The following is a 27,076-nucleotide window of genomic DNA, read 5'->3' as shown; positions in this document are numbered from 1 at the left end:
AATGAAGAAGGCAAGTGCATGCTTCAAGGCATGTCTGCACCTACACACACACACACACACACACACATACACGCAAGTGCACATATATGTAAAATGTTCTAATCTTGAATGACCACATCCTAGTTTACTACACATAACCATAAGCTTTTGAATGAGCTTTGGTCATCTGGTCCATTCAGAACCTGATTTAGTTTTAGTTTTATTTTATTTTATTTTTGTTTTAAAATGTATTTATTTACACTCATTATATTATTAGCCCCCAAACACCATTCACCCTCTGACTGTCCCACATTCCATACCTCCTCCCTACACCCCTGTCTCCATGAGAATGTCCCACCACCCCACCACCCCATCTGACCTCTAAACTCCCTGGGGCCTCCAGTCCCTTGAGGGTTAGGTACATTTTCTCTGAATGAACACAGACCTGGCATTCCTCTACTGTATATGTGTTGGGGGCTTATTTCAGCTGGTGTATGCTGCCTGGTTGGTGGTCCAGTGTTTGAGAGATCCCCAAGGGTCCAAATTAGTTGAAACTGCTGGTCCTACTGTACAGTCACCCTTCCTGAGACTCCAGTTCCAGGGGTCTGCTGCCTTCTCATTTTCATGAGCATCTGTACACCTGAAGTTCACTCATATACAACCAGGCTCATATACATAAACACAAAATTTATAAATTAATCTTAAAACACTTTAAATATCAGATTTATAGGGTTGTTTGTTTGATTTGGGTTTTTTTTTAATGTTTTTTTTGGACTGAGGAAACTATACTTCATGATGCAAGTCATTGTCTTTGACAGTTTCATTGAATTTCTTTGGACTCTTCAAAAATTTAAGGTATCATTTCCTCTTGAGTTATAGTAATTAGTTAAGTCATTAACTGAAACGTACTTGTAACTGAATATGTGTTAGAACTAACAGTTCTAACTAGTACTCAAAATAGGAACGATAATATCTATTTATATGAATACCAAGATTGTTCTCTACTAGGATACTTAGGGACACAGTCATTACAGAAATATTATTCTAAGCTTTGATGATAGAGAAAATTTAAAGTAATGACAGAAGGTTGTGATCTAAAGACTATCCCTGTGTGTGTTTGTGTGTATATGCATACATTCATGAGAAATTCTGCTAAATTTATGGGACACAAAATAAATTACCCCACTTACTTAACTGCTGACTTTGAGTGTTGTTTTATCACGAATATACTTGGTGTGCATGTGTAGTGTTTAGATTTTGTTTTAGCTGGCAATGTCAACCTTGAATCTTGCAGTTGTAGTGACAGGGCAGTGCAGCACTATGTGTGTCTTCTTAAAAATCAAGAGAATACAGGTAAATGTCCATGCACCTCCCTGGATGCATCCAACATGAAGCCTGAGATTTATTTTAGAATCAGAGTTTTCACTGTGCTAAATTGAACTATCTTACTTAAAAATAAAAACCAGCCTAGAGAACAGAAAAACATGAGATAATTCTGGGAATTCAATTTAAATACATTTTTTTGGAGGTGAGGATTAATTTACTTTGAAGGCCTATTTTCAAATAACCATAATTTTGCTTTGGACGTCTAAATTTCTTATTTTCTAAATATTTTTTAAAAGGAATTAATTACTTGTACCATTGATTTTCTTACATGTATGCATGTGTAGCACTTGTGGCTGGTGGTGGAAGCAGCCAGAAGAGAGACCTGTATATCCTGCATATGAAGTTACATATGGATATGAGCTACTGTATGGGTACTGGGACCCAGGTCCTCTGCAAGAGTCTTAACTACTGGGTGTTTCTCCAGAACCCAACATTCTTCTTAAGTGAAGACTTTAAAAACTGAAATCATTTTCTGAATATTTTGACAGGAGTAGTAAAGCTTTTTTTTTTTTAATTTTTATTTTTTAGGGGAATTTAGTGATGGATCCAATGAGGCTGGCGGTATCTACCAAGTCCTTGAGATACCCTATGAGGGAGATGAGATCAGCATGATGCTGGCACTGTCCAGACAGGAAGTCCCACTGGCCACACTGGAGCCTCTGCTCAAAGCACAGCTGATCGAAGAATGGGCAAACTCTGTGAAGAAACAAAAGGTGGAAGTGTACTTGCCCAGGTGAGAGGTCCTGTGTGGCCCTCAGCATAGCACACTGCTGGGATCCAGAAAAGTCTCCTGCAGATGTTTTTGAATTTTAAGTGTTCTCTTCTTTTCTCCTCCTCCTATTTCTCCTTCTTCATCCGACTTTCACACTTTTCTTCCTTTCTTCCCCTTCTCCATCCTCCCTGTCCTCCACATCTTCCTCTTCCATCTCTTCTTCCCCCCATCTCCTCCATCTTCTCTTTCTTCCTTCACTCTTCCTCCTCCCCCTCCTCCTCCTTAATATTCATTAACACAGACATGACCCTACCCAGAGATGTCCATCTACTCTCTGATGTGTTCAGCACTAAATGCTGTATATTGATGAAAGTGATTATAGCTGGAAAGGAAAACCTCTGCCATTATTGGAAGTACTTCCAAACAAGCCACTGTAGTAGGTACTGATATACACTCATGTATAAAAAGGAACAAATCTACTAGAAAACCTCCCTGTGGCAAAAGAGTAAGATACATACATGGGTTTACTACTGTGACTATTGTTCTCTTCTTGACTCCAACTCAGGCCTCTCAGTGCATCCAAATTTAACAGCATGCTGTTTCCATTTCCTGGTAGCTATGCTGCATTGACTTACAGTGCTCTTCTCCAGGTATTGTTTGCACAGACATGATGGTCAGCCGTGCCATTAGACCTCCCAGCCTTCCATTGGCTATGGGCTCACAAGCATGATGAATAATTTAAGCTAGAGAGAAAGATATATTCATTAATAATATATATGTGTGTGTTTGTGTGTTTACAACAGTACAGTTCTAGGACTCATATTAAAAATTATTCAAATACAAGTTTGTATATATACTAAATGATGATGAATAAATTAATACATCTAGATTATTAAATTTTATTAATTCATATGCATTCCAATTTTAGGAGTTAATATTTAAAGGTTGCATTTTATGTAAATGCATACTTTGTCAAAAAACATAGTTGATGGTTTGCCTTTGTGAATGAAATATATATGTGGATATATAAATATATATATATACATATATGAAGACTGAATGTGAAGACTATATATACACACATATAAAATTTTTATACTTTATTAAAATATAAAATTTGATTTTATATACTTGTAAAGTAGGATATTTAAAACTGTAATATTTAATTACAAATATTAATAATTGAATCAAAATATTACCTAAGGCATAAAGTTGTAAACAATGTAACTCACGTTAAAACTCATCCAGTAATTTTTTTTCATGAATTTAAATGTTTTTCCCGTAGGAAATTCATAAATAATACAACAAATTCAATACAGTGTTAGTGCTGCCATTATTAAATTCCATAAGCTCAGTGTTTTCATAAGTTCTATGAAGATATAAAGTCACTTAGGGGTATTTTAGCAGAATTCTAAATGAGTGCTTAAGAAATATTATATATTCTAACTCATCCATATTCCCTAGAAAATGGGTCCTCCAGGTTATGTCCACTGAGAAATAGAATATGGCAGCAGAAGAAAATTAACATTTCATTTTCTAAGAGTTATTCTTCAATTATGAAGCAGTTTAGCTCACTTGCCTGTTACTAAATTAGGCTCAGCTAATTACCATGTGTCCGTTTCTTCAGGAATTTTATAAACTTTTCCCTCTCTATGGATGATGCTGGGATTAGAAGTGGAAATAGCTACATAAGATACATTTAGGTTTTCTCTTGTAACAGAGTGACTGTGTTGAAACAGGTACATGTTCTAGTAATCAGTGGCAAAGATCCTCCACATTCTGTAGAGTGAGCATTTGATGAAGGCGGTGGCTTCTGAGCCCCTAAGTGAGCAAAGGTAAAACTGCTTCAAACAGCTAGGTTCTCCGATTACGCGAGGATGGGTTTCATGTTTCATGTTTTCATGTGGAGATATTATTCTAACAATGTAAGCTTCATTTTCATAACGATGCTTCTGTCCTACCAGGTAAGTACTTTTAATTTCATTTATACTAGAGTTTCTATGGACGTTATGAAATACCAACCGTCCGTAAAGGTTGTAGAGAAGAAGGCTGAGGCTGTGGCTTAGCTGACAGAGTGCTTGCTTAGCATTCCTGGTGCTTTGCAATCTCTTCCTAGCACTGCATAGGCTGGGCATGGTGGCACACACTTTCAAACCCAGAATTCCAGAGATGGAGCTAGGGGATCAGAAGTTCCAAGTCATCTTCAGAGACATATTGAGTTCGAAGCCAGAGATCTATAGGGAATTTAGAAAACTGTAGTCAGAAAGACCTCGGTTACTATCCTCATTTTTCCACCATTAATTTAGGGCAAGTGACTTAGGTTTCTTTTATACTTTGTTTTGTTTTGGTTTTTGTTTGTTTTTTGTAGCCTATAGAAAACAATCCTTTGCTCTAGGGTTGTATGACATCATGATACAAAATAGGGCATGATATGTAAGATGTGTTTAAGGGGGTGATAGTAATACATAGTCTAATAGTTTTTACCAAGAGGAGAGAGGTGAACACTATTTTCAGTTGCTTGTAAGGGAAAAAAAAAACAGGAACAAACAACTGAAGATTATTGACAGCTTTTTTATTAACATTGAACAAAAATCATAGAAAAAGCTACATATTAGATACTTTTGCGTTGATATAGGCTTTTGTATTCAGGATATTTCAAACATTAAAATAAAGTAGATCTGAACAATTCTATGTTCACAACAAATATTCATATTATGGTATAAATAACCAATAGAAGTATAATTTAAAGTAAAATTATAGTAAATTTCAGTATTTGGATTAGTATGTTTGATATATAGATACTTGTCTTTTATTCTTTTTTTTTTTTTTTTTTGGAAACATTAACCTGCCAAAATTATTTTTCCCAGTAATTCCTCTTCATATCTGAGTGCTATTTCAATAGTTATTTCCTTCTAGTTCTTACAATGCCAGAAATGAGACTAAAATAATGGGCGGTTTTACTTGTCTCATTTAAGACATAAATTGTTGCCTAAAAATTTATGCATACCATGTATATTCAGCAAAAGGCAGCATCAGAAGAAGAAAAACATTTCTTCCTGACATATTCGTGTGTTTTTGTTTTTAAAGTATTAAAAATGTTTTCATTTATTAAATTAAAAAGTGCAAGTATGTTCATTCCATTTCTCTTACTAGAGTGACTAGTAATATGACTCGTTGATTTAGGGAGAGATTGTATTTTAACCAAAGAAACAATTTATGTAAAGTTAAGATTTTATTTATGGCTATGATAATTGTTTTATTTCTTTTTTACAAAATTGTGCATGATAATTTGAATCATTTGAAAAATAAAAAATCATTTTTTTTCAAAAGATCATCTGTAATTGTACAAACTTACAGCTTTGAACACACGATATTTACCTAATTTCTATTGATAAATATTTTTTGTGATGACATCATGAAAATATGCTTATTTATGTGCCAGAGTTAAGTATAACCACAATGATGATTTTTTTTATAGTAAGAAGTTTCATGGATTTGAAATGCTTACCTTATTAGTTTGTACACTTTTTAAAAACTGTCCATGTTAGGTGAGGGATGGAGGGGCAGCATCAATAGGCCAGGTAGATGGGTAGGGGTGACAAAATTTGCAGTTAATTGTTATCAGTTTGAAAAATCATGATTACTACTTACTGTGTCACAATATTTTAAAATTATTGATTCAAGGATTTTTAAAATGTTTTTATATTTAGAGAGGGGTAAGGGGTGGCAAGTGCCTTTACCCACTGAGCCACCTCACCAGTTCTCATTTATGAGTTTTACATAGGACTTAATGATACTAACCTCAACATTCCTTTAAGCTCTCATGCATTATAGTTCTGTGTCCATAGCAAATATAAATCCTATTGTGTTATCTCACGCTCTTTGATCACTCCTCTTTTTTATTGAAAATAATAGTTTTTACAATATATTCTCCTACCCTCAATTCTTCCTAGACTCTCCTCATCCCTCTAGCCACACAACTCCACCCTCTCTCTAAAACTCACACAAATAAAACCAAGAATCTCTTATTCCTTTCTCTCTCACCTCTCCCCAGAAACCAGAAAAATTAAAATATACAAGCCAGAGACTAATAAGACAAAAAAAAACCCCAAAAACCTTTCAAACAACAAAAATGAGACAAAAATACCATTGAATTCAAGTTTCTTTAGTGTTGACCATGACCTGCATATGTTCAATCCAGATGGAGTCTCATAGTTGAGAGGGAGAGTAGGCCCAGGGTCCCACATCTGACCAACAAGCTATCTGTGTAATTGGTACCTCCTTGCAAAGGAAGAACAAATCTTTTCCAGTTGTGACTCACAGTTGTTTTTGTTTTTTTTTTTTTAAGCACAATCACATGCTTCTTTCACTCAAAAGTCAGTTTTAGCATAATTTATGCACTACAAGATACACTTTTGTCATCAACATGCTAAACATATATCCTTGTTCCAGGTAAGATGCTGCTGTAACTACATATTTTCTTCCAATATCTTCTCCAGGTTCACTGTGGAACAGGAAATTGATTTAAAAGACATCCTGAAAGCCCTTGGGGTCACTGAAATTTTCATCAAAGATGCAAATTTGACTGCCATGTCAGGTTAGTAATAAATATCAATTAAAATGTTATTCATAAAAAGCTCCTCAAGATAATGATGGTCTGTCAATCACTTCTCATGAATTTTTATACATAAGTATTACTTATCAAATAAATGAAGCAAAAGGCATCTTTACTTATACAAGCTGTAGATACAGCTATAATATGAATATATCCTGGTGTGAGCCATTTTAGTAGGTTGCTTTCCAGAATGCCTTGTTTATACATGTTCATATTCTCCCTCTAATCGTATAGAATACATAATCAATGAATATGCTAATTTAATAGAGCATATATCTTACTAGAATAAGTTATATGGGAAAGATGAATTAATACCTCTTGTTGTGAGAAACAAACCAAAGATTCTTTTAAACAGAAGAAAAACTACCCAGTGAGATGTAAAACTTTTCTTAAGTCTTCAGTAAAAATTAATGTTTTTAAAAAGTAACTGTAAAGTATACTAGAAAACAAACAAACAAACAAACAAACAAACAAAAACCTTGTTAATTATTGGAGGACGAAGCTAAGTTGTTGGTGACATTAAAGCATTTAAGATCATTAAATAGCTTTGAATATAGTTTTAAGTGATTAATATAAAGTTTCCATTGATAAAGGCAACAATAAGCTTAGGCCTAAATAAGTAAGGTTATATAATTATGATTTTCTATTTTTTTCTTACAATAGAAGTACAAAATCCGGGTTTTTTTTTTTATAAGAGAAGACAAATATATATTTAAATGAAAGAAAATAAACTTGTAAGGCTTCTTTACAGTCAGTGTAGTTAAACCCAGTACTCCAACTGGAGTGTGAGGCTGTGGGATCCTCCTCATCCATTCCTGTGTTAAGGAAATAATTTAATTTTACTCTCCTAACTAAGCCATCTGCATGAGATCGGAGCTTCTGTGCCTCTGCTGGATTCTGGAAATATATTCTCCACTTTGGAAATTGCTTACAGTGGTTACTGTTTGGGGGAAGGAGGGAGACAGAGAGACAGAGACAGAGAGAGGGGGAGACAAAGACAGAGAGACACAGGGAGGACCAGGAGAGACAGGAAGACAGAGAGGGAGGATGAATCATAGAGTTCAAAAATCCTAACACTTTCCCTCCAAAAATTTTCTTTAAGCATCACTCAGCCTCTCACAATGAGCTCATCTATTTCTGATATATTTGGCAATGTAACTTCTACTTCTCATTCAGGAAGCTTGACACCCTGAGCAACAACAGGCATTCTCTAAGAGCCTACTGTATAGATTACTATTTATACAGTATAGATACATGTCTACACAAGACAAATCTGTTTTCCTTTAGTAAATGTTATCAGGGTTCATGTCCCAGTTCCTAGAGATGTAAGCATCTCGTTGGCATAGTTAGGAGGGTCAGACTTGTGGAGATAGAAACAATTGCATGGTATCTTTGTACCTGAGTCAGGAACATATTCATAGCTGAAGCATAGCATAAAATCCTAATGCTGCCTTCCTTGTAAATTTAGAACATTTATCTTACTCTACTGGCTGAGTTCCCACTGGATAATTACATTCTGCTTTCTTTACCATGATTCCTCACTGTCTTCCAAGCATTCAGGCAGATATATTACCTAAATATAACACCTTTTACCACTGAGAGGTTAGCTCTGCTAAGGCAAGTCAATCACTGTGGTCAGTGTGACATAATTTTAGACATATTTAGGTTCATAAGGTAATATTTCAATGCTTTTACTATGACAGAGGTGTAAACCATAAATGTTTGTTAGGATAGCTTGTAGATTTAGAATAAAACTATTATCTTCCAGTGAGTTTCTAATCATGGATATGCAAAGTGTCTAGTCATTTGATCAAACCTATCAGAGAGAACTGGAACACAGTAAGTGTGTGCTGAGACTAAAATGGGTTGAGGGAAGAAGGGATCCAGGTTGTTAGGGTGCATCTTATACACTACAGTTCTTGGGAAGTCAGTTATCAACCAAACCAGCACTAGTCATCCTGAATACCACCCTCTGAAGCAAACCTCTATGCAAAATGAGAATTCTTTGATTGTTAAGTGAGTAGTCAGGCATTGGTGCTTGTCCATGGGATGGGTCTCAAGTTAGGGAAGTTATTCATTGGATACTCTCTGTTATGACTTTGTTCCTGTATTTCTTGTAGACAAAATAAATTTTGGATCAACATTTTGTGAGTAGTGTTGTGTCCTTATCCCTTAACTTGGGTAACTTGCTGTAAACATGGTGGAGCACGTGTCCTTGTGGCATGGTGGGACATCTTTTGGGTATATTCCCAGGAGTGGTATGGCTGGGTCTTCAGATAGAACTATTCCCAATTTTCTGACAAACCACCAGGTTAATTGCCCAGTGGTTGTACAAATTTGCATTCCCACCAGCAATGAAAGCGTGTTCCCTTGTTCCACATCCTCCACAGCTTGTGCTATCACTTGAGTTTTGACCATTGCCATTTTGACTGGTGTGAGATGGTATCCCATGGTCATTTTGATTTGCATTTCCCTGATGACAAGGGATGTTCAACAGTTCTTTATGTGCTTCTCAGATATTCGAGATTCCTCTTGAAACTTCTTTGTACCCCATTTTTAATTTTTAATCAGAGTATGGAAAGTCACGGAGTCGAGAAATCATAATGGGAAGAAAGAAGAAAATAAATCAAAAGCCAATTAAGACCCCTTGCAAAAGACTGAAAAGAATAAGTATCGACATCTTTAAGTCTGAATAGAAAGAAGTATTTGAATGCTGAGAATATTTGAGCAACTTAGAAAGTAACAGCATCTCTTGGCTCTAGAATAGGGATATATGTTCCCAGGTATACTAGTTAGGGTTTTACTGCTGTGAACGGACACCATGACCAAGGCAAGTCTTAATAAAAGAACATTTAATTGGGGCTGGCTTACAGATTCAGAGGTTTAGTCCATTATCATCAAGGTGGTGCATGGCAGTATCCAGGCAGGCATGGCACAGGTAGAGCTGAGAGTTCTATGTCTTCATCCAAAGGCTGCTAGTGGAAGACTGACTTCCAGGCAACTAGGGTGAGGATCTTATGCCCACACCCACAGTGACACACCCATTCCAACCAGGTCACACCTATTCCAACAAGGCCACACCTTCAGATGGTGCCACTCCCTGGTCCAAGGATATACAAACTATCACACCAGGTGAGAGAGGAATGTTCATTTCATTGTTATTTTTAACTACATATATGTGTGATGGGTGTGTGTGTGTGTGTGTTTGTGTGTGTGTGTGTTTTATGTGTGTGTGTGTGTGTTTGTGTGTGTATGGTGTGTGTGTGTGTGTGATAGTGTATGTGTGTGATAGTGTGTGTATGTATGTGTGTGTTGGTAAGCATTCTCATGCAAATATGAACCCTGTGTGTCTTTCTCTTTTCCTTTCCATGTTCTTTTAAGAAAGGATCTCTCACTGAATTTAGCCATTGTCATTTGGGCTAGACTGGCTGCCCAGTGTGCCTCAGGGATCCATCTGTCTCTTCTTAGAGCTGGGATGGTCGTGTATTGTGCCACAATTGCCTTTTTCACATGGGAACTAGGGATCAGAACTTAGGTCCTCATGATTCTATGGGTGCACTTTACCCATAGAACCATCTAACTTGGCTGAAATTTTTATTTCTTACAGATCTTAATACCGTTTGTAATATTACCTTGTGCATGTGTTACCTTGTCAACAAAATATTTTAATATTAAAAAATCTATTTAAACAACCACTTAATAATAGTATAGTCAACCTGTAAATTTGAAAGCATTCAAAGAACTGTCCATCGTTGCTGTAAAATGTGAGATACTTAAGTGATGGATGAAAAGGAAAACAAACTCCTTTTGCATCAGGAGAAACAAGTGACTGGAAATCTCTTGCTAAGCTCCTGGCGGAGGCGCCTTCATTTCTATACCTTTGAATCCACTCTTGTTTAGATGCTTATAACTGCCGCCTTAGGCTACTTCAGTAACCTGCTAAATGGTTTCCAATCTCTCTCCAATCTTCCATTGCCAAGATTAATCACCTTAGCACTCACTCTCAGGTCACTGCGGCACCCGCTCAAAACCTTTCCTTTGTGGTTAGTATTGCCTGTTCCGCAAAAATAATCTCACACTCCTCTCTCAAGTTCTACTTAGCCTATGTTCTCGTGACTCTGAACATTTGCTCTGCACCTCCTCTCTCCCCAGGTCCTCCCATCTGGGAAATCTCTTCCATTTGAATTGAACATCACCTCCAGATATCCCAAACATCATCAAGCCACAGAGATTACATCAGCTAGGCACAGTCACTCATTAAGCCCGGTATTTTATGTTCCCCTTTGCTGTGCATCACACATCTGATTTCATATGTATGTTACTTATGCATCTAGTATCCCAGGTAGAATATAAATGCCCCAAAGTTTGGTTGTGACACATGTTTCCTCAGTGCCCATCAATTTAACTTGCTCAGTATTCAATGGATGCAAATGTGAATGAGGTAGGCTGTTCAATATTCATTATGTTGACTTCATCTCAATTTGATAGCCATTGCTTCCAATGCTAAATTCCATTAACATAAAGCACAGTAAAGACTCATACAATAAACATGGAATGTACTAAGAATCATTTTCTTCTCAGGTTCCATTTAAAATGCTTAGACAGTTGCAGCCAGGATCCTTGTATAGAGGAGGGCTATTTTTATAATAGAAATGAATGACATTTGGATTAATAGGTAATCTTCTTGGATGGCATAAGGGGCCAGAAAAAAGAGACTACTAAATCCTTCAGCATAAAGTACAAGCTTTAATAAAGAAGCCAATAAAATAAAGGACTTAAAAAGACACAGTGAAAGGCATATTCAGGTCAAAAGCAAGCACTGTAGATTGATGCTGGCCCAGCTCCTGTATCCTTATCCCTTCTTCTTTCTCCTTGCATTGTAAGCCAGAGGGCTTGTTTCTCTTTTGCTGCCACAGCTCAACTTCTTCTATTCCTACATTTTTACCTGACCATTGTAAAAGTGAATATGATCTACCTGCCCAAATGCATTTGCTCGTTTTAATTATCTCTTCACTAGTGTCATCTAAACGCAAAGCGAATATATGCCATTATTTCTGGACAGGGTCGTGGCTCTCCGACGTCATGGTCAAAACTCTTCACATGAGATGGTTTGTCAGCTGCTCACCCACTTCCTCCTAATCCACACTCCTGGGAGACCTTCAAGTCATTCCTGCTAGTTTTTTCACTTTGTAACTGCAGTACTGTGTCGAATGACCTTGCCTCCTTCTCTTTGACTCCTCTGCTTATTCTTCCAGAACCAGCCCAGCTGTCACCCTTTGCCTGGCATCCCTCTCTCTTTCTAGGCAGTTTCCTTCTCTTCACCTGGAACCTGGTAGGGCTTCACACCTAAATCTGTCACCTTGTTTCTTCACCTTTCGCTTGGACTGTCTTGTTTATACACTTGCCCCAGAGCTACAAGCTGTTTCAAAACTTGTGACTGTGAGAAGGTCATTCTTTCTTCAGAGATCAGCATGGTGCTGGCATAGCATGGAAGATGGGTAAAGAGGTGTAGGGAGCCTCCCAATGGATGCTGCCTGGATTTATGTGAGGCTGCTTCACCCTGCTCCCCACTCGGTCTGCTTCCCATACTCAAGCCTAAACATGCTCTGTTTGATTGTCTTTGCAGTGGTTTCACCGGCACCGTTAGGTCTTCACCTGGCTGGTTCCTTTATATTTTCTGGGTCTCAGGTCCTATGTACCGTTCCATCTTTTCTTACCTAACACTCTTCCAAGTAGATGCTCCCCACTGCCCCTGTCACCTACCAACATGCTTTCTTACGTTGTCTGCTCAGGTATATGAACCACGTCTGGAAATCATGGTAATTTATGGATTTTCTTTATTAGTGTTCTTTTATTAATGCCCACCTGCCTTCATAGGGAAGGGGCTGCTAAGTGTTTTTAGTATGCTAGCGTATATAGTAGCTACTCAGTATATGAATGAACAAATAGTGAATACTTTCTGCTTCTGGCACAAAATCTGAATGAAAACAAACATTGTTCTAATCTAGAAGTCAGACTGGGAAATGTTTCTAAAGTTTTATGGGTGGTGCTGAAGCTAAAAATAGGAGTGCCTAGAGGCACTTTTTTCTAAAGTTCTGCTATGATACTCCCTTCATTTGTTATTTTAAGTCTGCCCTTGGTGACGCAGAAGTCTATTTAAATTGGGCTGTATTCAGAAACAGTGCCACAAAGGAAGTAGAGGCCAACACTTGTCTGATGGCCACCCTGCCAGCAGGATAGGATCCTCAGATCCTCAGAGTCTTGGTGCCCTACACAACAAGTCAAATGAAGTGCTTGCTCAATAAATATTAGCTCAGTTATTGAATGGATGCCTTAGTGCTTTGTCCTGCTTTCTTCACGAGGGTTTGGTTTTCTGCCCAGCTCCTCTCTGGAGAACTTGGGGTTTGCTGGCTTTTCCCACTTATCCATTGCAAAAATGTCTGGGTCCTGGCAGCCTAGAGGAAAGTAGAACCAACCAAACCTTTGAACAGCAGTACCTGCAGTGGTCAGGAGAGAAGGCTGTTTGGGGCCCATGTACTGATATTAAAAAGAAATTCCTTTAGAAAAAAAGAAAGAAAAGAAAAGAAAAGAAACCAAAATTTGTAGACTTGGGAGATAAGTCTTTGACACATACGTATGAAAACCTAAGTTCAATCCCTAGAATGTACATTAAAAAGCCAGGCTGGCAGTGCTAAGTGGGGGAGGGGTAGAGCCACACTAGACTAATTAGTGAGCTCCAAACCACTGAGAGACTTTGTCTCATAAAATAAGGTATATAGCTCTCGGGGGGAGGGGGAGGGTCAACACCCATGATTGAGCCCTGATGTCTTTTATGTGTATACATATACATCTATACAAAAACTTACACCCACATGAATGCATACATACATGTACTCAAACATACATTCCTACAAAATAGTATCCCTTTGCTTTGCTTTGCTTGCTGAAAAAAATTCACAGTAAAAAGTAATTCTTCAGTACTCCTTGTATTCTAATTGAATGCATTTCATACCTGAGTGTATTATTGGTATAGGGCAATGTGCTAGATGGAGTTGAGATGAATACAACAGGAGAGATGCAGTCCCTTGGGTGCCATATGTCCTGGCAGGACAGAGGGCTCCTTATTGTCATACAATATCACAGGATGAAGTCCAAGATGTTACCCCCACCCACCCAATCTGCCTTCCCACAGTTTCTCATCCCATTCTTCCTCCCCCTGTCTCCAAGAGGATGCCACCTACTCCCACCCCTTCAAGGCCTCCCCAGTCCTTGGGGCCTCAAGTCTCTCGAGGGTTAGGCACATCTTCTCTCACTGAGGCCAAACCAGGCAGTCCTCTGCTGTAAATATGTCCAGGGCCTCATATCAGCTGGTGTATGCTGCCTGGTTGGCGTCTCAGTGTCTGAGAGATCTCGGGGTTCCAGGTTAGTTGAAACTGTTGGTCCTCCTATAGGGCCACCCTCGTTCTCAGCTTCTTCCAGCTTTTCCCTAATTCAACCACAGGGGTCCCTGACTTCAGTGCATTGGGTGTGTGTAAGTATCTGTTTCTGCCTCAGTCAGCTTCTTATTGGGCCTCTCAGAGAACAGCTATGCTAGGCTCCTATCTGTAAGCACATCATAGCATCAGTAATAGTGTCAGGCCTTGGAGCCTCCCCTTGAGAGTTGGGTCTGTTACTGTACCTCCTTTCCCTAAGTCTCTTCTCCATTTTTGTCCCTTCAGTTCTTTTAGACAGAAACAATTCTTGGTCAGAGATTTTGACTATGAGATGGCAACCCCATTTCTCCACTTAATGTGCTGTCTTTCTACTGGAGGAGGACTCTAAAAGTCCCTTCTCCCAACCACTGGGCATTTCATCTGAGGTCCCTCCCTTTGAGTCCTGAGAGTCTCTCATGTCCCAGGTCTCTGGTACTTTCTAGAGGTTCCCCCACCTCCTACCCCCTAGGTTGCATCTCACCATTATTTTTAAATTTGATCCAATTTTTAGGTCTTTTAAAGCCTGTGACTTCTCTGCTTTTTCCCTCTCTCTTATTGCTCTTCTCTTGGAACTTTTAGTTTATATTAATATGATACATTTTCATAATAAAAATAAACCTTATAGGCATAATTGTGAGTGAAACTGTGGCCATGGTGTCCATGTGTTGTCACAAAAGGGTAACACCCAGACAGTCTTATATTATGAGAGAACTAGGACCTCTCAAACAATGGCTGAATCTTGTGCAGCATAGTGTGTTGGGTTAATGCTAGAAAATAACCCATCAGCAGAAATACTCCCTATTCAGGAGTTCACTTTTTAGACCCATCTGTATGCCAGATGCTAGAAGTGCTCAGCTGAATAGCATAGCCATTGCCTTAAGGAAGGTGGCAGGCAGTCCAGGAGGAGACAGACATTAATGCAAGTATAATACATGAAAAGGCTTCATAGAATCAGTTTCTGAGTCCATGGGAAAAGAATGGTCAGGTCTAATTTAAAGATACCGGAATCAGAGGAAACCAAGAGAAGTCTCCCCAGGGGGTAGTATCTGAGCCTTAGGGGGGCAAAGGCCAAGGAGGATGTGGGAAAGCGAAGCAGGAGTGAAGATGAGGCCAGTTTTTAACCAGATGATGTGCAGCTCAGAGCACAGGACAAAATATGGAATGAATATGAATCTAGAGACTGCCTGTGGCAGTGCTGGGACATAGGCAAATGGGAAATAGCCCGGAGGGTGAGGCAGTAGGCAGAAGGGCAGAGGGGAGGAGGAGATGGTAGAAGAGTCCTGCTGTAAATCGGTTTGCATTTGAATGGGATGCTCCAGTGCAGAAAGATTTCCTGTGAGCAGTGCAAGCCGTGCAGCCTTCCCCTCCCCTTGCTCTGATACATTGTGACAGCCCCTGCAACCTAGGAAATGGTGATTTGTATATGTCACTCCTGGGTTTAATTTAAAACTCGGATTTTTAGCTGATATAAATAATAGAAAAAAAATGCATTTTCATCATGTACCATGTAAAATTTCAAATACACATATGGACCTTTTAGTATTTAAAAAAATTTAAATTCTCAATTACATTCATTTACTTATTTGAGGAGGACATGCACGTGCCACCGTGCACAGGAGAAAGACAGGGACAACCTGTGAGTCAGGGTTCTCCTTCCATCCTGTGTGTCCTGGGGATTGAACTTCGGTCATTAGGCTTAGGGGGCAAGCACCTTTATCTACTTTGCAGTCTTGCCAACGCTAAAATCTTTTTAAAAATTAGTCATTTATTATTATTTGTGCATATATGTATGCTAGTTCAGGGTGTATGTAAGTATGGAAGGAATATGAATCTAGAGAGCATGGTGATGAAGACGTTGTGGAACAACTTCTCTTCTTCCACTTTTGTGCGAGTTCCAGGAAGTAAACTCAAGTCATTAGGCTTATCCGGGCCATTTGGTTGGCCCTTGATTAATGATGAAATCAGGCTAAACACATCTATCTCTTTAAACATTTATTCATTTTTTGGTAAAAATACAAAACAACAACTACTACAACAAACCTTTGGAAATGTGTCGGTGTCGTCTTTTGAAATGTACAGCATGGTATCACCTACAGTTAACAACCCTGACTCCTATTTAACTATCAGTTCCTGTCCACCAATCAACCTTTCCCTATCTCTCCAGGCACTTAGACGCAGGCCACGTGAAAAGGGGTCATGTTTTCCTTATTTCCAAGTGTCTAATTGCGTACATTAGGATGGATCTAAGAGTTACTGCAGGCAGTTTTCACTCTGCATGATGATATGGCTGAACTATCATTCTGTGTCTTTGTAAACTCCCCATTAAAGTATTTGAGTGGGGCTCGGCTGTTAGGGTGGGCATGCATTGCCCCAGGACCTGGGTTCTATTGCTCTTGCATGCAGGGCCATAATTGTCTTGATTTATGACCTTCCATTGTCTAACGGAATGAAAAAAATCGGAATTTGAAAATAGTTATCAGCTAACTGCTAGATTGTTTATCCATTTCATGTCCTTTGGTTTCATGTGTTTGGTTTACCAACTAAGATATCTGATTAATCAAATGGTTTATATTTCCCCTTTTGTTAAATAAAAGCAAAAGGGATTTAAGAGAGCTAATTATACTTGATAATTCACATAAAATTTGGTTGCATTTTTATATTTCTTACAATCATCAAATGTGTTTTGGAGGACAATGTAATATATGAAATAGGGTATTTAATAATGTGATAATTATTTCTAACTATAATCTAAGGAAATGAATACCTATTAGGTGTATATTCATAGATGCCATTGTTAGATTCCTTGATGATTATTCAGAATAACCAGGTGATGTTTACCAGACACACCAAAACAAGGTAGTTATCATTGTTCTCCATCTATAGAAGATAATTATGTTTTTGAAAACTTGAAGGAAAATGGAAAACAGGTTAGAGTTAATTATCAGTTCTTCAGTCTAATGGTAAATCAACTGTGTTTTTTTTTGTGTGTGTGTGTGTGTTTTGTTTCTGTATGCCTTTGCATGTGTGTGTGTGTGTGTGTGTTTCTGTGTGTATTCAGGTGTACATGTGTGTTTATGTACACATTTGTACTAGTGTATGCAGAGGCCAGAGGTCAACATCAGGTTTCTTCCTCAGCTCTTCTCCACATTATCCTTTTGAGACAGGGTCTCCTTAGCTGGGCCAGTGTGGCTGGCCAGGGAGGCGCATTGCTCCTCCTGCACTGTGTCCCACCATGCTTGCCTTCTCAATGGGTGCTTGGGATCTGAATTGAGGTCAAGTGTTTGTGGCAGGCAGTTTGCCAGCCTAGCCATCTGCCCAACCCTTTGCATATTTGTACCTTCTACAAATGGTGCTGGATAGCAACAACCCAGTTATTTATCTGCACTTTAGCTCAGACCTCCTAGAATTGAAGAAATGGGAAGACCTGTGTAGAGCAGAACACACTTGAATAATCCTTTGTCCTGCTGTCTGGCATTCTCCTTGTTCAGCAGTACTTGGCAGGTGTTTTATGGTTCTTCTTGTTTTCATCTTGGAGAAGAGTTGACAACTCGAAGCTGGAAGAAGTTTTGGAGTTTCCTAGGTTCTTCACAACAAAATGTCACAGCTTGTGCAACTTAGTCTTTCCAAGGAAGAACTTCCAAGTTAGTTTTCAAATAACTAATGGTCAGCCTTGAACTCACATCTATATGAGTAACATTATATAGTCTTAGTAGATGCTATTTATGTATTTAAGAATATATATATATAATTATATAGTTATATAATTATAATTATATGACATATAATGTATATGTTATATGTATAACAAAAGTTTTAAAATGTGAATTTGAAAGACCAAGGGAGGTATATGGGAGGATTAGATAAGGAAAATGAAAGGGGGAAATTATTTGTATATTGTGTGTCTATGTGTGTGTGTATATTTATATATCTCTTCTCCTTTCTCTTCCCACCTTCTTCCTCACTCCCTTACATTCATTCCTCCTCCGTTTTCCTTCACAAAAGGATTGGAGGATTGTCATATTCTGAGGCCTCCTTCCTTGGCTTATAGATGACAGCTTCTCTACTTATCTTCACACATACATTAGTTATGTTTCTCCAGAGACTCAAGACATGTGTGTGCATATATGTGTGTATAAATGTGCCTAAACAATATATGTTTTAGGTGTGTGTTTATAGATAGATAATTTTCCGTTTTATGGGAGATGGATAGTTATATGGCTAAATCAAGAGAAGAGGGGGTGGTGAAGGTAGATGGTAGATAGATAGATAATAGGTTTATTTCTAGCAATTGACCCAGGTATTGTGAGTTATAGTTGAGGGCAAAGCTATCTGCTGGCTGAATTCTTTCTTGCTTATAAGAGATGTCTTTGTTCTGATACTACTTCTTCAGCTGATTGGCTGAGGCCCACCCACAGTGGGAAAGCAAACTACTTTATCAAAAATCCACCAATTTAAGCATTAACTTGCATACAAAAATGGGCTCCCAGAAACATCCAGATCCAGTTCCAGTATCTAAGCATGGAAGCTTGGAGAAACCGACACATGGAACTAAACACCGCACCTCCACTGTCCTCTGGAGCGATCTTAGTTCCAAGTCCCCTTGCTGAGTGGAGACTGTTCATACTTGATCAGAGTCCTTTCTAATGACTTCATTTTAAGATCTGATTTTCAATATGGTCATGTATTGATTTCTGTGGGATCTGAGCATATGAAAGTTTAGGGATCATAAATATACCTCAACTGGCATGAATTTCAAAGTAAGCAGAAAGAAAATTCAATGCACAAAATGTTCTTCCTTTTATTAAAAATGTGTATTTTTAATATGATCCTGGGGTAATGTATTTTCACGTGTTCAGATAAGACAATAAACCAAACTTGAATGCTATTTTATATTTTTTCTTTTTCACATTTCTATAGTCCAGATGTCAGTTTTAGTTTTTCTTGTTAATGGCATCTATGTTATTATAAAAATTATTGTTTGAGAAGTGAATAACCTTATTTCTGGATCTTCACGAGTTTCCATTGTATACTTCTTATTTCAACTTAGAGAGCAATAAATAATGTATTTTTATTTTTAATTATGAAATCATTTGAGTTCAATATTAAAGGCCGAGTTTCTGCTCCCCTACTCCCAGAAATAAAGGAAAAGAGAAATAAACACTGGGAAATTACTGAAGGAAAGAAAGGGGTAAATTAATAAATAGTTATAAAATGAGAGCAAATTTGAAACCACACCATTGCTAGTTCTCCTGTGCCTTAAGTAAAATCTGTCATCATCTTGGTTTTTATATCAGTATCTTGGTTTCTCAGAGCTCTCAAACTTACTAACGCTCAGTGTCAAATATTTCTTTGTGTCTGTCACTAATGACCTAATTTCTTCTTTTCAGATAAGAAAGAGCTGTTCCTCTCCAAAGCTGTTCACAAGTCCTGCATTGAGGTTAATGAAGAAGGGTCAGAAGCCGCTGCCGCCTCTGGTAGATACCAAGTCATTTTCTGAATGCTTCTGACTCCTTCTAAAAATTTATATTTTTAAACATTCTTAGGTGGAAATGGAGATCCCTGTCTGAAACCATACTAAAGAGGCCACTGTATTCCAAGTCAGAAGTCAAGCAGATTTTAAAGCAGCCAGAATGTTCTCAATAGAATGTGAAATGTATGATAGATCCATGCCTAGCTTTCCAATGAGGCACCACACAGTGGCAGTTCTAAGAAAAGATCCTCCTGCAGAAATGTTTCCATAAACCATTTTTTAATATTCTCCTAATATATATTCAAGCATTGTTTTCCTTCCTACTTACTCATGGGAGTTAGTTCTTAATTTTTGTCTGTGGAAAGTTGGTTTTGAAAATTAAGCATACAAATAAGAATTGATAGATATAAATATACTTTTAAGTACTTTTAAATAATAATAATACTCATAAGAAAATAATTTTGGTTTTTTGTTTGTTTTTTGTTTGTTTGTTTTGGGGTTTTTTTGAGACAGAATTTTGGTGTTGCCCACACTTCCCTGAAATGCCCTCTATAGAGCAGATTGGCCTGGAACTCAGAAATCAACCTGACCTACCAAGAGTGCTAGGATTAAAGGCATGTACCACCACTGCCCGGCTAAGAAAATAATTTCAAATTATCAATTTTTAAATGGACATATATTCCATTTCCAGATTGTAATAGCTGATTGTCCTTCATCATTTTTGTATGTGATGAATACATATTCATGTGTGCACACATTGGTATTTATGTGTGTCAGAGGGTGAGGCAGAGGTGGACATCAAGTGGCTTTCTCAGTAACTATCCATCTTATTTTCTTGTGACAATATTTTCTCTGAATCTAGCGCTTACCAATTCTGTTAGACTAGCGGACCAACCAGCCTCAAGAGTCTTTCTACTTCCCCAGCACTGAGTTAAAATGTACCCCAGCCTACCATGCCTTGCTTTTTACATGATGCAAAGGATCTTCTGCATCTTTACGTGGATGCTCAGGTCTTCATATTGGTGGGGCAGAAACTTTATTGATGGAACCTTTACCCAGCTTCACCCTTGATCATTCTAATGGTTGTGATTTCCCTAGATAACCAGGAATGATTCACCCTTCCATTCCCTGCTTCCCCTTACTGACTTTAGGATTACTTCCATTAAGTGTTAAACAGATACAATCAAATTTACTAAAGCTTTCTGCTGCATGGTGGTATGTTAGCTTACTGGCATGTATTATTTATAACCCCCATCAGTGCTAACAATGCTTTCAAGAGGATAAGGAAGCAGACATTAGTTTATAGAAAAGAAAAAACTATTAAAATTATCTGACAACTAAGCAGACCATAGCAAATAAGTAGGACCGTGAGTAACCCGCTTCTCTGGCTGCTGAGTTTTCTTTTATTATCCTATAGAACGTCAGTGTACACTTTCGACAAACAACACAAATACGTTTAAAATATGAACGACTCCCTTAAATTTGGCAACCCTTTCTTTCTTCTTCCCCTTAATTGAAAAGACATTTTGATTAAAATACAAACATGTGTCCTAGACTAACAGTTTTACAACAGGAAGAGTAAAGCATGCCATTATCTTGGTTGGTGTAGATGGAAGAAATGACTTGTATAGGGTTGGGTTTTTTCTTTAATATATCAAGTATAAATGTTAATGCCACGTGGAAGAAATGGGGGAAAGATTGAGGAACCTGAAGGGCATAAGAACTCCACAGCAAGACCAACAGAGTCAACTCACCTGGACCCTAGGGGGCTCCCAGACACTGAAAAACAAATCATAGAGCATACAAGGGCTGGGCCAAGGTACCAACTTCACACACACACACACACACACACACGTAGCAGACGTGAAGCTTGGTCTTCATGTGGTTCTCCCAACAAGAAGAGTGGGGGCCTGTCTTTGACTCTATGACCTGCCTGTCCTGTTTCTAACATTATGGGCTGCCTTGTCTGCTTCTCAGTCAGAGAAGATATGCCTAGTCCTGCAGTGACTTGACATGCCAGGGTAGGTTGGGACCCAGGGAGGCCTCCAAGTACTCAAAAGTGAAGAGGAGGGTGGTAGAGGGTAGGACCGTGTGAGCAGGGACTGGAAAGAAGAGGGTCTTCAATCGGGATATAAAGTGAGTCAATAAATTAATGGGAAAAATGTTAATGCCTTTAAGACATTTCTTCCTTAAAACCCCTGCTTTCTGTAGATTGTTGCCTTTTCATTAATTGGATAGACTTAAGTTTTTTTGTTTTTTTTTTAAAGTTCTCGTGAGTCTCTGCACATCCATAGACATGTAATTACTTTCTCTCTGCACCATAGGAATGATTGCGATTAGTAGGATGGCTGTGCTGTACCCTCAGGTTATTGTCGACCATCCATTTCTCTATCTTATCAGGAACCGGAAATCTGGTAAGTGTTTTATGTGCATACAACATTATTTCCCAAGGCACAAAGAAGCTGTCTATTTTTAAATTATATATATATATTATATTTAAGATATATATGTCTATATATGTGTCTCTATATATGTGTGTGTATATATATATATATATATATATATATATATATATATAGAGAGAGAGAGAGAGAGACATATATAGACATATATATATATCTTAAATATGTATATTTAAGATTATATTCAATGTTCTTATGCTTTTAAAAAATCAAAATAATGTGTATTTCTACTTTTCCAAACATTGCTTCCAGGAAATATAGGTCTCATGGTTTTCTTTCCTCTTCTGTTCATTCCCAAACCAATCCAGGCATAATCTTATTCATGGGACGAGTCATGAACCCTGAAACAATGAATACAAGTGGCCATGATTTTGAGGAACTTTAAATAACGACGTTTGAGTACAAAGAAAGCAGGAACAAAGCACATTATGTTTGCAAGTGGTATATATTTAGGATTTCTGTTTTATAGTGTTACTTAAGAAAATATTTAAATAGTTCTGGATAGTAGTAATCCATGTGACCTATAAGTTAGCCTGTCCAAAAATGTTATCAGTATAAAGAGTATGGTCCCATTGTGTCATTGTGTCTGGTGTGCTGCTGTTTAAAATAAAAGTACATATTGAAAATGTGAACCACTTTTTTTCATTTTGAAAGTAGTTGTAGTCTACACAATACTGTGTCTGAGATTTGAAACCTATGCTGTTTCTTTAGGAATTGTAGTAAAATGATTCTACAAGGCAAAAATATAGAAACTGTTGTTTCTGAGTTTCTTCATAATCATGCAGAATCAAACACCAAAGTAAGCAACATACATATATATATAATAAGCAATACTGTGAAGGGGAGGCCAAAAGGCCAGAGAAATTGAGATTGTTATTTAGTGTGGCATTCCATGACAAAAGATTTAGGAGGAAATGTGGGATATGTAAGGCCCATAGATGTATATTTTGTATATACTGTAGTATTATACTTTTAATTTATTAAAGTATAACTCTTTTATTTATTTTTAAAAGTTTCCTGTGAACCAGTATGCCACATGACTCTACTAGCAAGCTCAGATATTTCATTAGCTATTCTGGATGACATCAAGAGGCCCCATGGAGGGAATCCCGTGTACCATTTACATTTTAGTGATTTTTTTTTTTTTTGTGATGTTCACACAAAGATAAAATCACACTGTTGAACACTCTCTAGACTATGCCCAAGAAAGGCATCAAGTGGTACATTGGTGTACCAGGAAAATAAGTGTAATGACTTTATAAAAAACGTTCCTGGTATTGTGCATCATATGGAATCCGTGCTTCTTAAACTTAGTATCTCCTGCTGACACCTGTTCACTTATTACAAATATAGGTTCTTATCCAGGATGTCTAAGGTAGAGTGGGAACCACAGCTTTCTATCATTGCTGACATCCAAATGATGCCACAGATATTTGACCATTGCCTTTGCTGATAGTCACTTGGGTTGCAAAGTCTTACTTGAAGTCAGCCTCACATTTTCACAGACTGAGATTAGAGAGATGAGGGTGAAGGGAGGAGATAATCTACACTAATAATCCAATGCCTTTGTCAAGCACTGGTGTGATCTCGAAGTATTTCTAGTACATACTATGGATAAATGTAAGATTCTTCTGTACATTACAACACTTGAAATACAGTTGTTAAAAATATGGAGACATTTATAGGCAATACCCATGAAAGAATTTATGACTATCCGAGGACACAGTACTTAACAATGAATCTTTTACAGCTTATATTTTCAGAGGACTTGTAGTTTATTCATAAATCTTCATGTTATTGTACAATAGTGCTTTTGTTTTCATTTATAATTTATGAAGCTGGGATGCCTGGTGTTAATTCAGTGTTCACATTCTCTGCTAAGAACAGTCTTTATCTCTGTATCCTTCTTGTTAATATGACATCTATAGCTATATCTATATGTTCATTAGTTAAACAAATGTATGGCCTGTAAGGAAGAATAAACATCATTATGCAATCATGTGATTATGTGATGTCCCAAATGTTAATTTTTATTAAAAATAGATATAAGAATTAATTCTTGGAACTTTTAATCTTAAAATATTTCAATATGCGTATAAGTTAGGTGTTACTTAGTTGAAAATGGATGTTCTTGTACTGGCAGAAAAGCTAGAAATAATAATTTACAATACCAAGCTTTTCTTTGTATTAATTTAGTATTTCTCTCTCTCTCTCTCTCTCTCTCTCTCTCTCTGTGTGTGTGTGTGTGTGTGTGTGTGTGTGTGTATATACCGGAACACAGACATTCATATGCCACAGGATGTATGTGAAGGCAGAGGACAAATGCCAGAGATTGATTGCCTCTTTCCAACTTGGAATCCCAGAATCTCACTTGAGTTATCAAGGTCATACATCAAGGACTTGGACCTATGGGGCCATTTCCCTGACCTTCAAGTTTTTCTTTTGTTTGGACTTGGCTTTTAATTTCAATAGTTTTCTTTCTCTTGAAAAACTAGCATTTCATATTTCCCAATTGTTTTATTCTCTTTACAATGAATCATTACTATAAGTACACATACACATGTGCACACACACACACACATTGTGCATAGAAAGGACTTTTATTCTACAAACTTATGTTTGGGAGGAAATCAACAACCATTCTGAAGTTTTTGATAGTAACTGAATTTAGTTATTCATCTGTATGCAACAGACTGGAATGAATAATTATAGACTCTGATCTATTTTAATATCACCATCAAGTCCAAACAAATACTAAAAGTATCATTTATGTGTTTACTTAAATACTCAAGACATTCATTTTATAGGAACAGTGAAAATCAGAAGAAAATACAGTAAAGAACATACTTCCTTCTCATTAAATATGCATCTTATACAGAACACAATTCAGTGATTTTTTTATATATAGTCAGTTTCTTGAATTTATAATGATAGTCATTTTTTTTTCTTATCTGAAAATCTATCTTGGTTTTTCTCTAAAACAAGAGTAATAGCACCATTTTATTTAATAGCTTCAGGCAAGTTAAACCAGTTGAAACTTGTCTTTTTGAAGTAAAGATCTTTTCTGCAATCTTGAGCAAAGATAAAATACAATTAAAAAAAAAAAAAACAAGAAAAGAAAGAAAAGGGGGCTGGTGAGATGGCTCAGTGGGTAAGAGCACCCGACTGCTCTTCCAAAGGTCCAGAGTTCAAATCCCAGCAACCACATGGTGGCTCACAACCATCCGTAAAGAGATCTGGCGCCCTCTTCTGGAGTGTCTGAAGACAGCTACAGTGTACTTGCATATAATAAATAAAAAAAAAAAAAAAAAGAAAAGAAAGAAAAGGAAAAATATTGGTGAAAACTCTGCAACTTTGCCTTAAGCTCAGAGCCTCGTGGTCATGGTCCATCTTCTAAAGCAGACCCAATGCAAGATTCTTTAGTTAAATGATTAATCTGCAGAATTCGCTAAGGTAGAGGAAACACTCTTTGTAAGTCCCAAGGCTGCCAGTAGCTTCAGGGAAGGCTAAATGGTCTGTTAATGTTCTGGAGCACATTAACAAGTTACATAAATAGAAGTAATATTATACTAACTGAGCAAGTTGTACTTGGAAATATATATGTATATACATATGTATGTATTTGCTCAATAAGAATTAATTGAAAAAAGAGGCTAAGAATTTGAGGGGAAAGAAATGTGGTAATTGCATTATAATCTCAAAGAAATTCTTGAAATAAACTTAAAACAAATCTCCAGTTGACTAAAGCAACAATTAAAAAGAATTTCCAGGCTTGAGTGACCATGGGTCCAAATAGTCCAACTCAGTTCTTCATCTATGAACACTGATTGAATCATTAAGCGTGTGTGACAGAGGGGAAACTAGGAAAGGGGATAACATTTGAAATGTAAATAAAATACATTATATATATATATATATATATATATATATATATATATATATATATATAGAGAGAGAGAGAGAGAGAGAGAGAGAGAGAGAGAGAGATTCTGATCCCAACCAGATCAGATACTGAGCCACCAATCAGGGAGCATACACCAGCTGATATGAAGCCCCCGATACATATACAGCAGAGGACTACCTGGTCTGGCCTCAGTGAGAGAAGATGCACCTAACCCTGGAGAGACTTGAAACCCTAGGGAGTAGGGAGGTCTGGGGGTGGGGGAGGGTTGGGGGATGGGAGGTACATCCTCTTCGAGACAGGGGGTGAGGTATGGGATGGGGAGCAGTCAGGAGAGGGCAGACTAGGAAGGGGATGAATACTGGACTGTAAACAAAGGATTAAAGAATAAAAAGGAGTGTTTGATAAGTGGCCCACTGACAAATCACATTATTATTCACAGCATTTAGTAATTTTCCTACTTTCAAATTGAACTGGTAAATCATTCCATTCCATTCTCTTCATGTTATGTGTCTTCATGTGCCTGTAGATTGGTGTTTATCACTGTCTGTCTCAGTGAGTGTGTGCCCGGATGTGTCTTTATGTTACTCATATGTGTCTCGATATAGGTTTCTCAGTGTGAGGATGTCTCTGTGTATGTGTGTGTCTGTGTGTTTATCTGTATCTCTGTGTGTCTCTGTATGTGTCTCATTGTGTGCATGGTGGATTTGTTTTGTGGGCATCTGGATTTCATTTTTCTTTTTCGGTTCATGTTTGTTTTAAGAGCTTACTCTTCTGCACTGGATATTTGTCTCCTCAACGAGTCTGTAAATGGGAGTCCATCCGTATTCTTCACTGGGGAGCCATTTGCTATTCCATCAGGGCACTGATGGTATTTACTCCAGAGCTAGAGGAAACCCCATTAGAGAAAAGATATTTTTATGACATGAAACTCATCTAAATGTAGATTGTGCTCGGAAAGTCCTTTCTCATCCAAATTTTTAACCTTTTTAACATTTTAACAAGAAATATTGCCAGTTTTGAAAGAGTGTAAAGCAAGATTTAGAACAATTAGTTGCATATGTAATAGGCAACTACAT

At 37.5% G+C, this 27,076-nt stretch overlaps 1 protein-coding gene across 2 annotated transcripts in view; it reads left to right on the top strand.

The window, feature by feature from the left end:
- The window catches only part of Serpini1 (serpin family I member 1), an 85,145-nt gene extending 60,875 nt beyond the window's left edge, over nt 1-24,270 (top strand). For both annotated transcript variants that reach the window (XM_029475432.2, XM_021158510.3), the window contains exons 5-9: nt 1,894-2,098; nt 6,577-6,674; nt 19,552-19,638; nt 21,959-22,048; nt 22,405-24,270. In XM_029475432.2, the coding sequence (XP_029331292.1) occupies nt 1,894-2,098; nt 6,577-6,674; nt 19,552-19,638; nt 21,959-22,048; nt 22,405-22,481 (557 nt within the window). In that variant the 3' untranslated portion in view covers nt 22,482-24,270. The remainder of the gene's footprint in view (nt 1-1,893; nt 2,099-6,576; nt 6,675-19,551; nt 19,639-21,958; nt 22,049-22,404) is intronic.
- Nucleotides 24,271-27,076: the final 2,806 nt, after the last annotated feature.

Source organism: Mus caroli, unplaced genomic scaffold, assembly GCF_978045245.1.
Source record: "Mus caroli unplaced genomic scaffold, Mus_caroli_1 scaffold_3, whole genome shotgun sequence".
Taxonomy (NCBI): Eukaryota; Metazoa; Chordata; class Mammalia; order Rodentia; family Muridae; genus Mus; species Mus caroli.
This window is presented reverse-complemented; position numbering and strand designations above follow the sequence as displayed.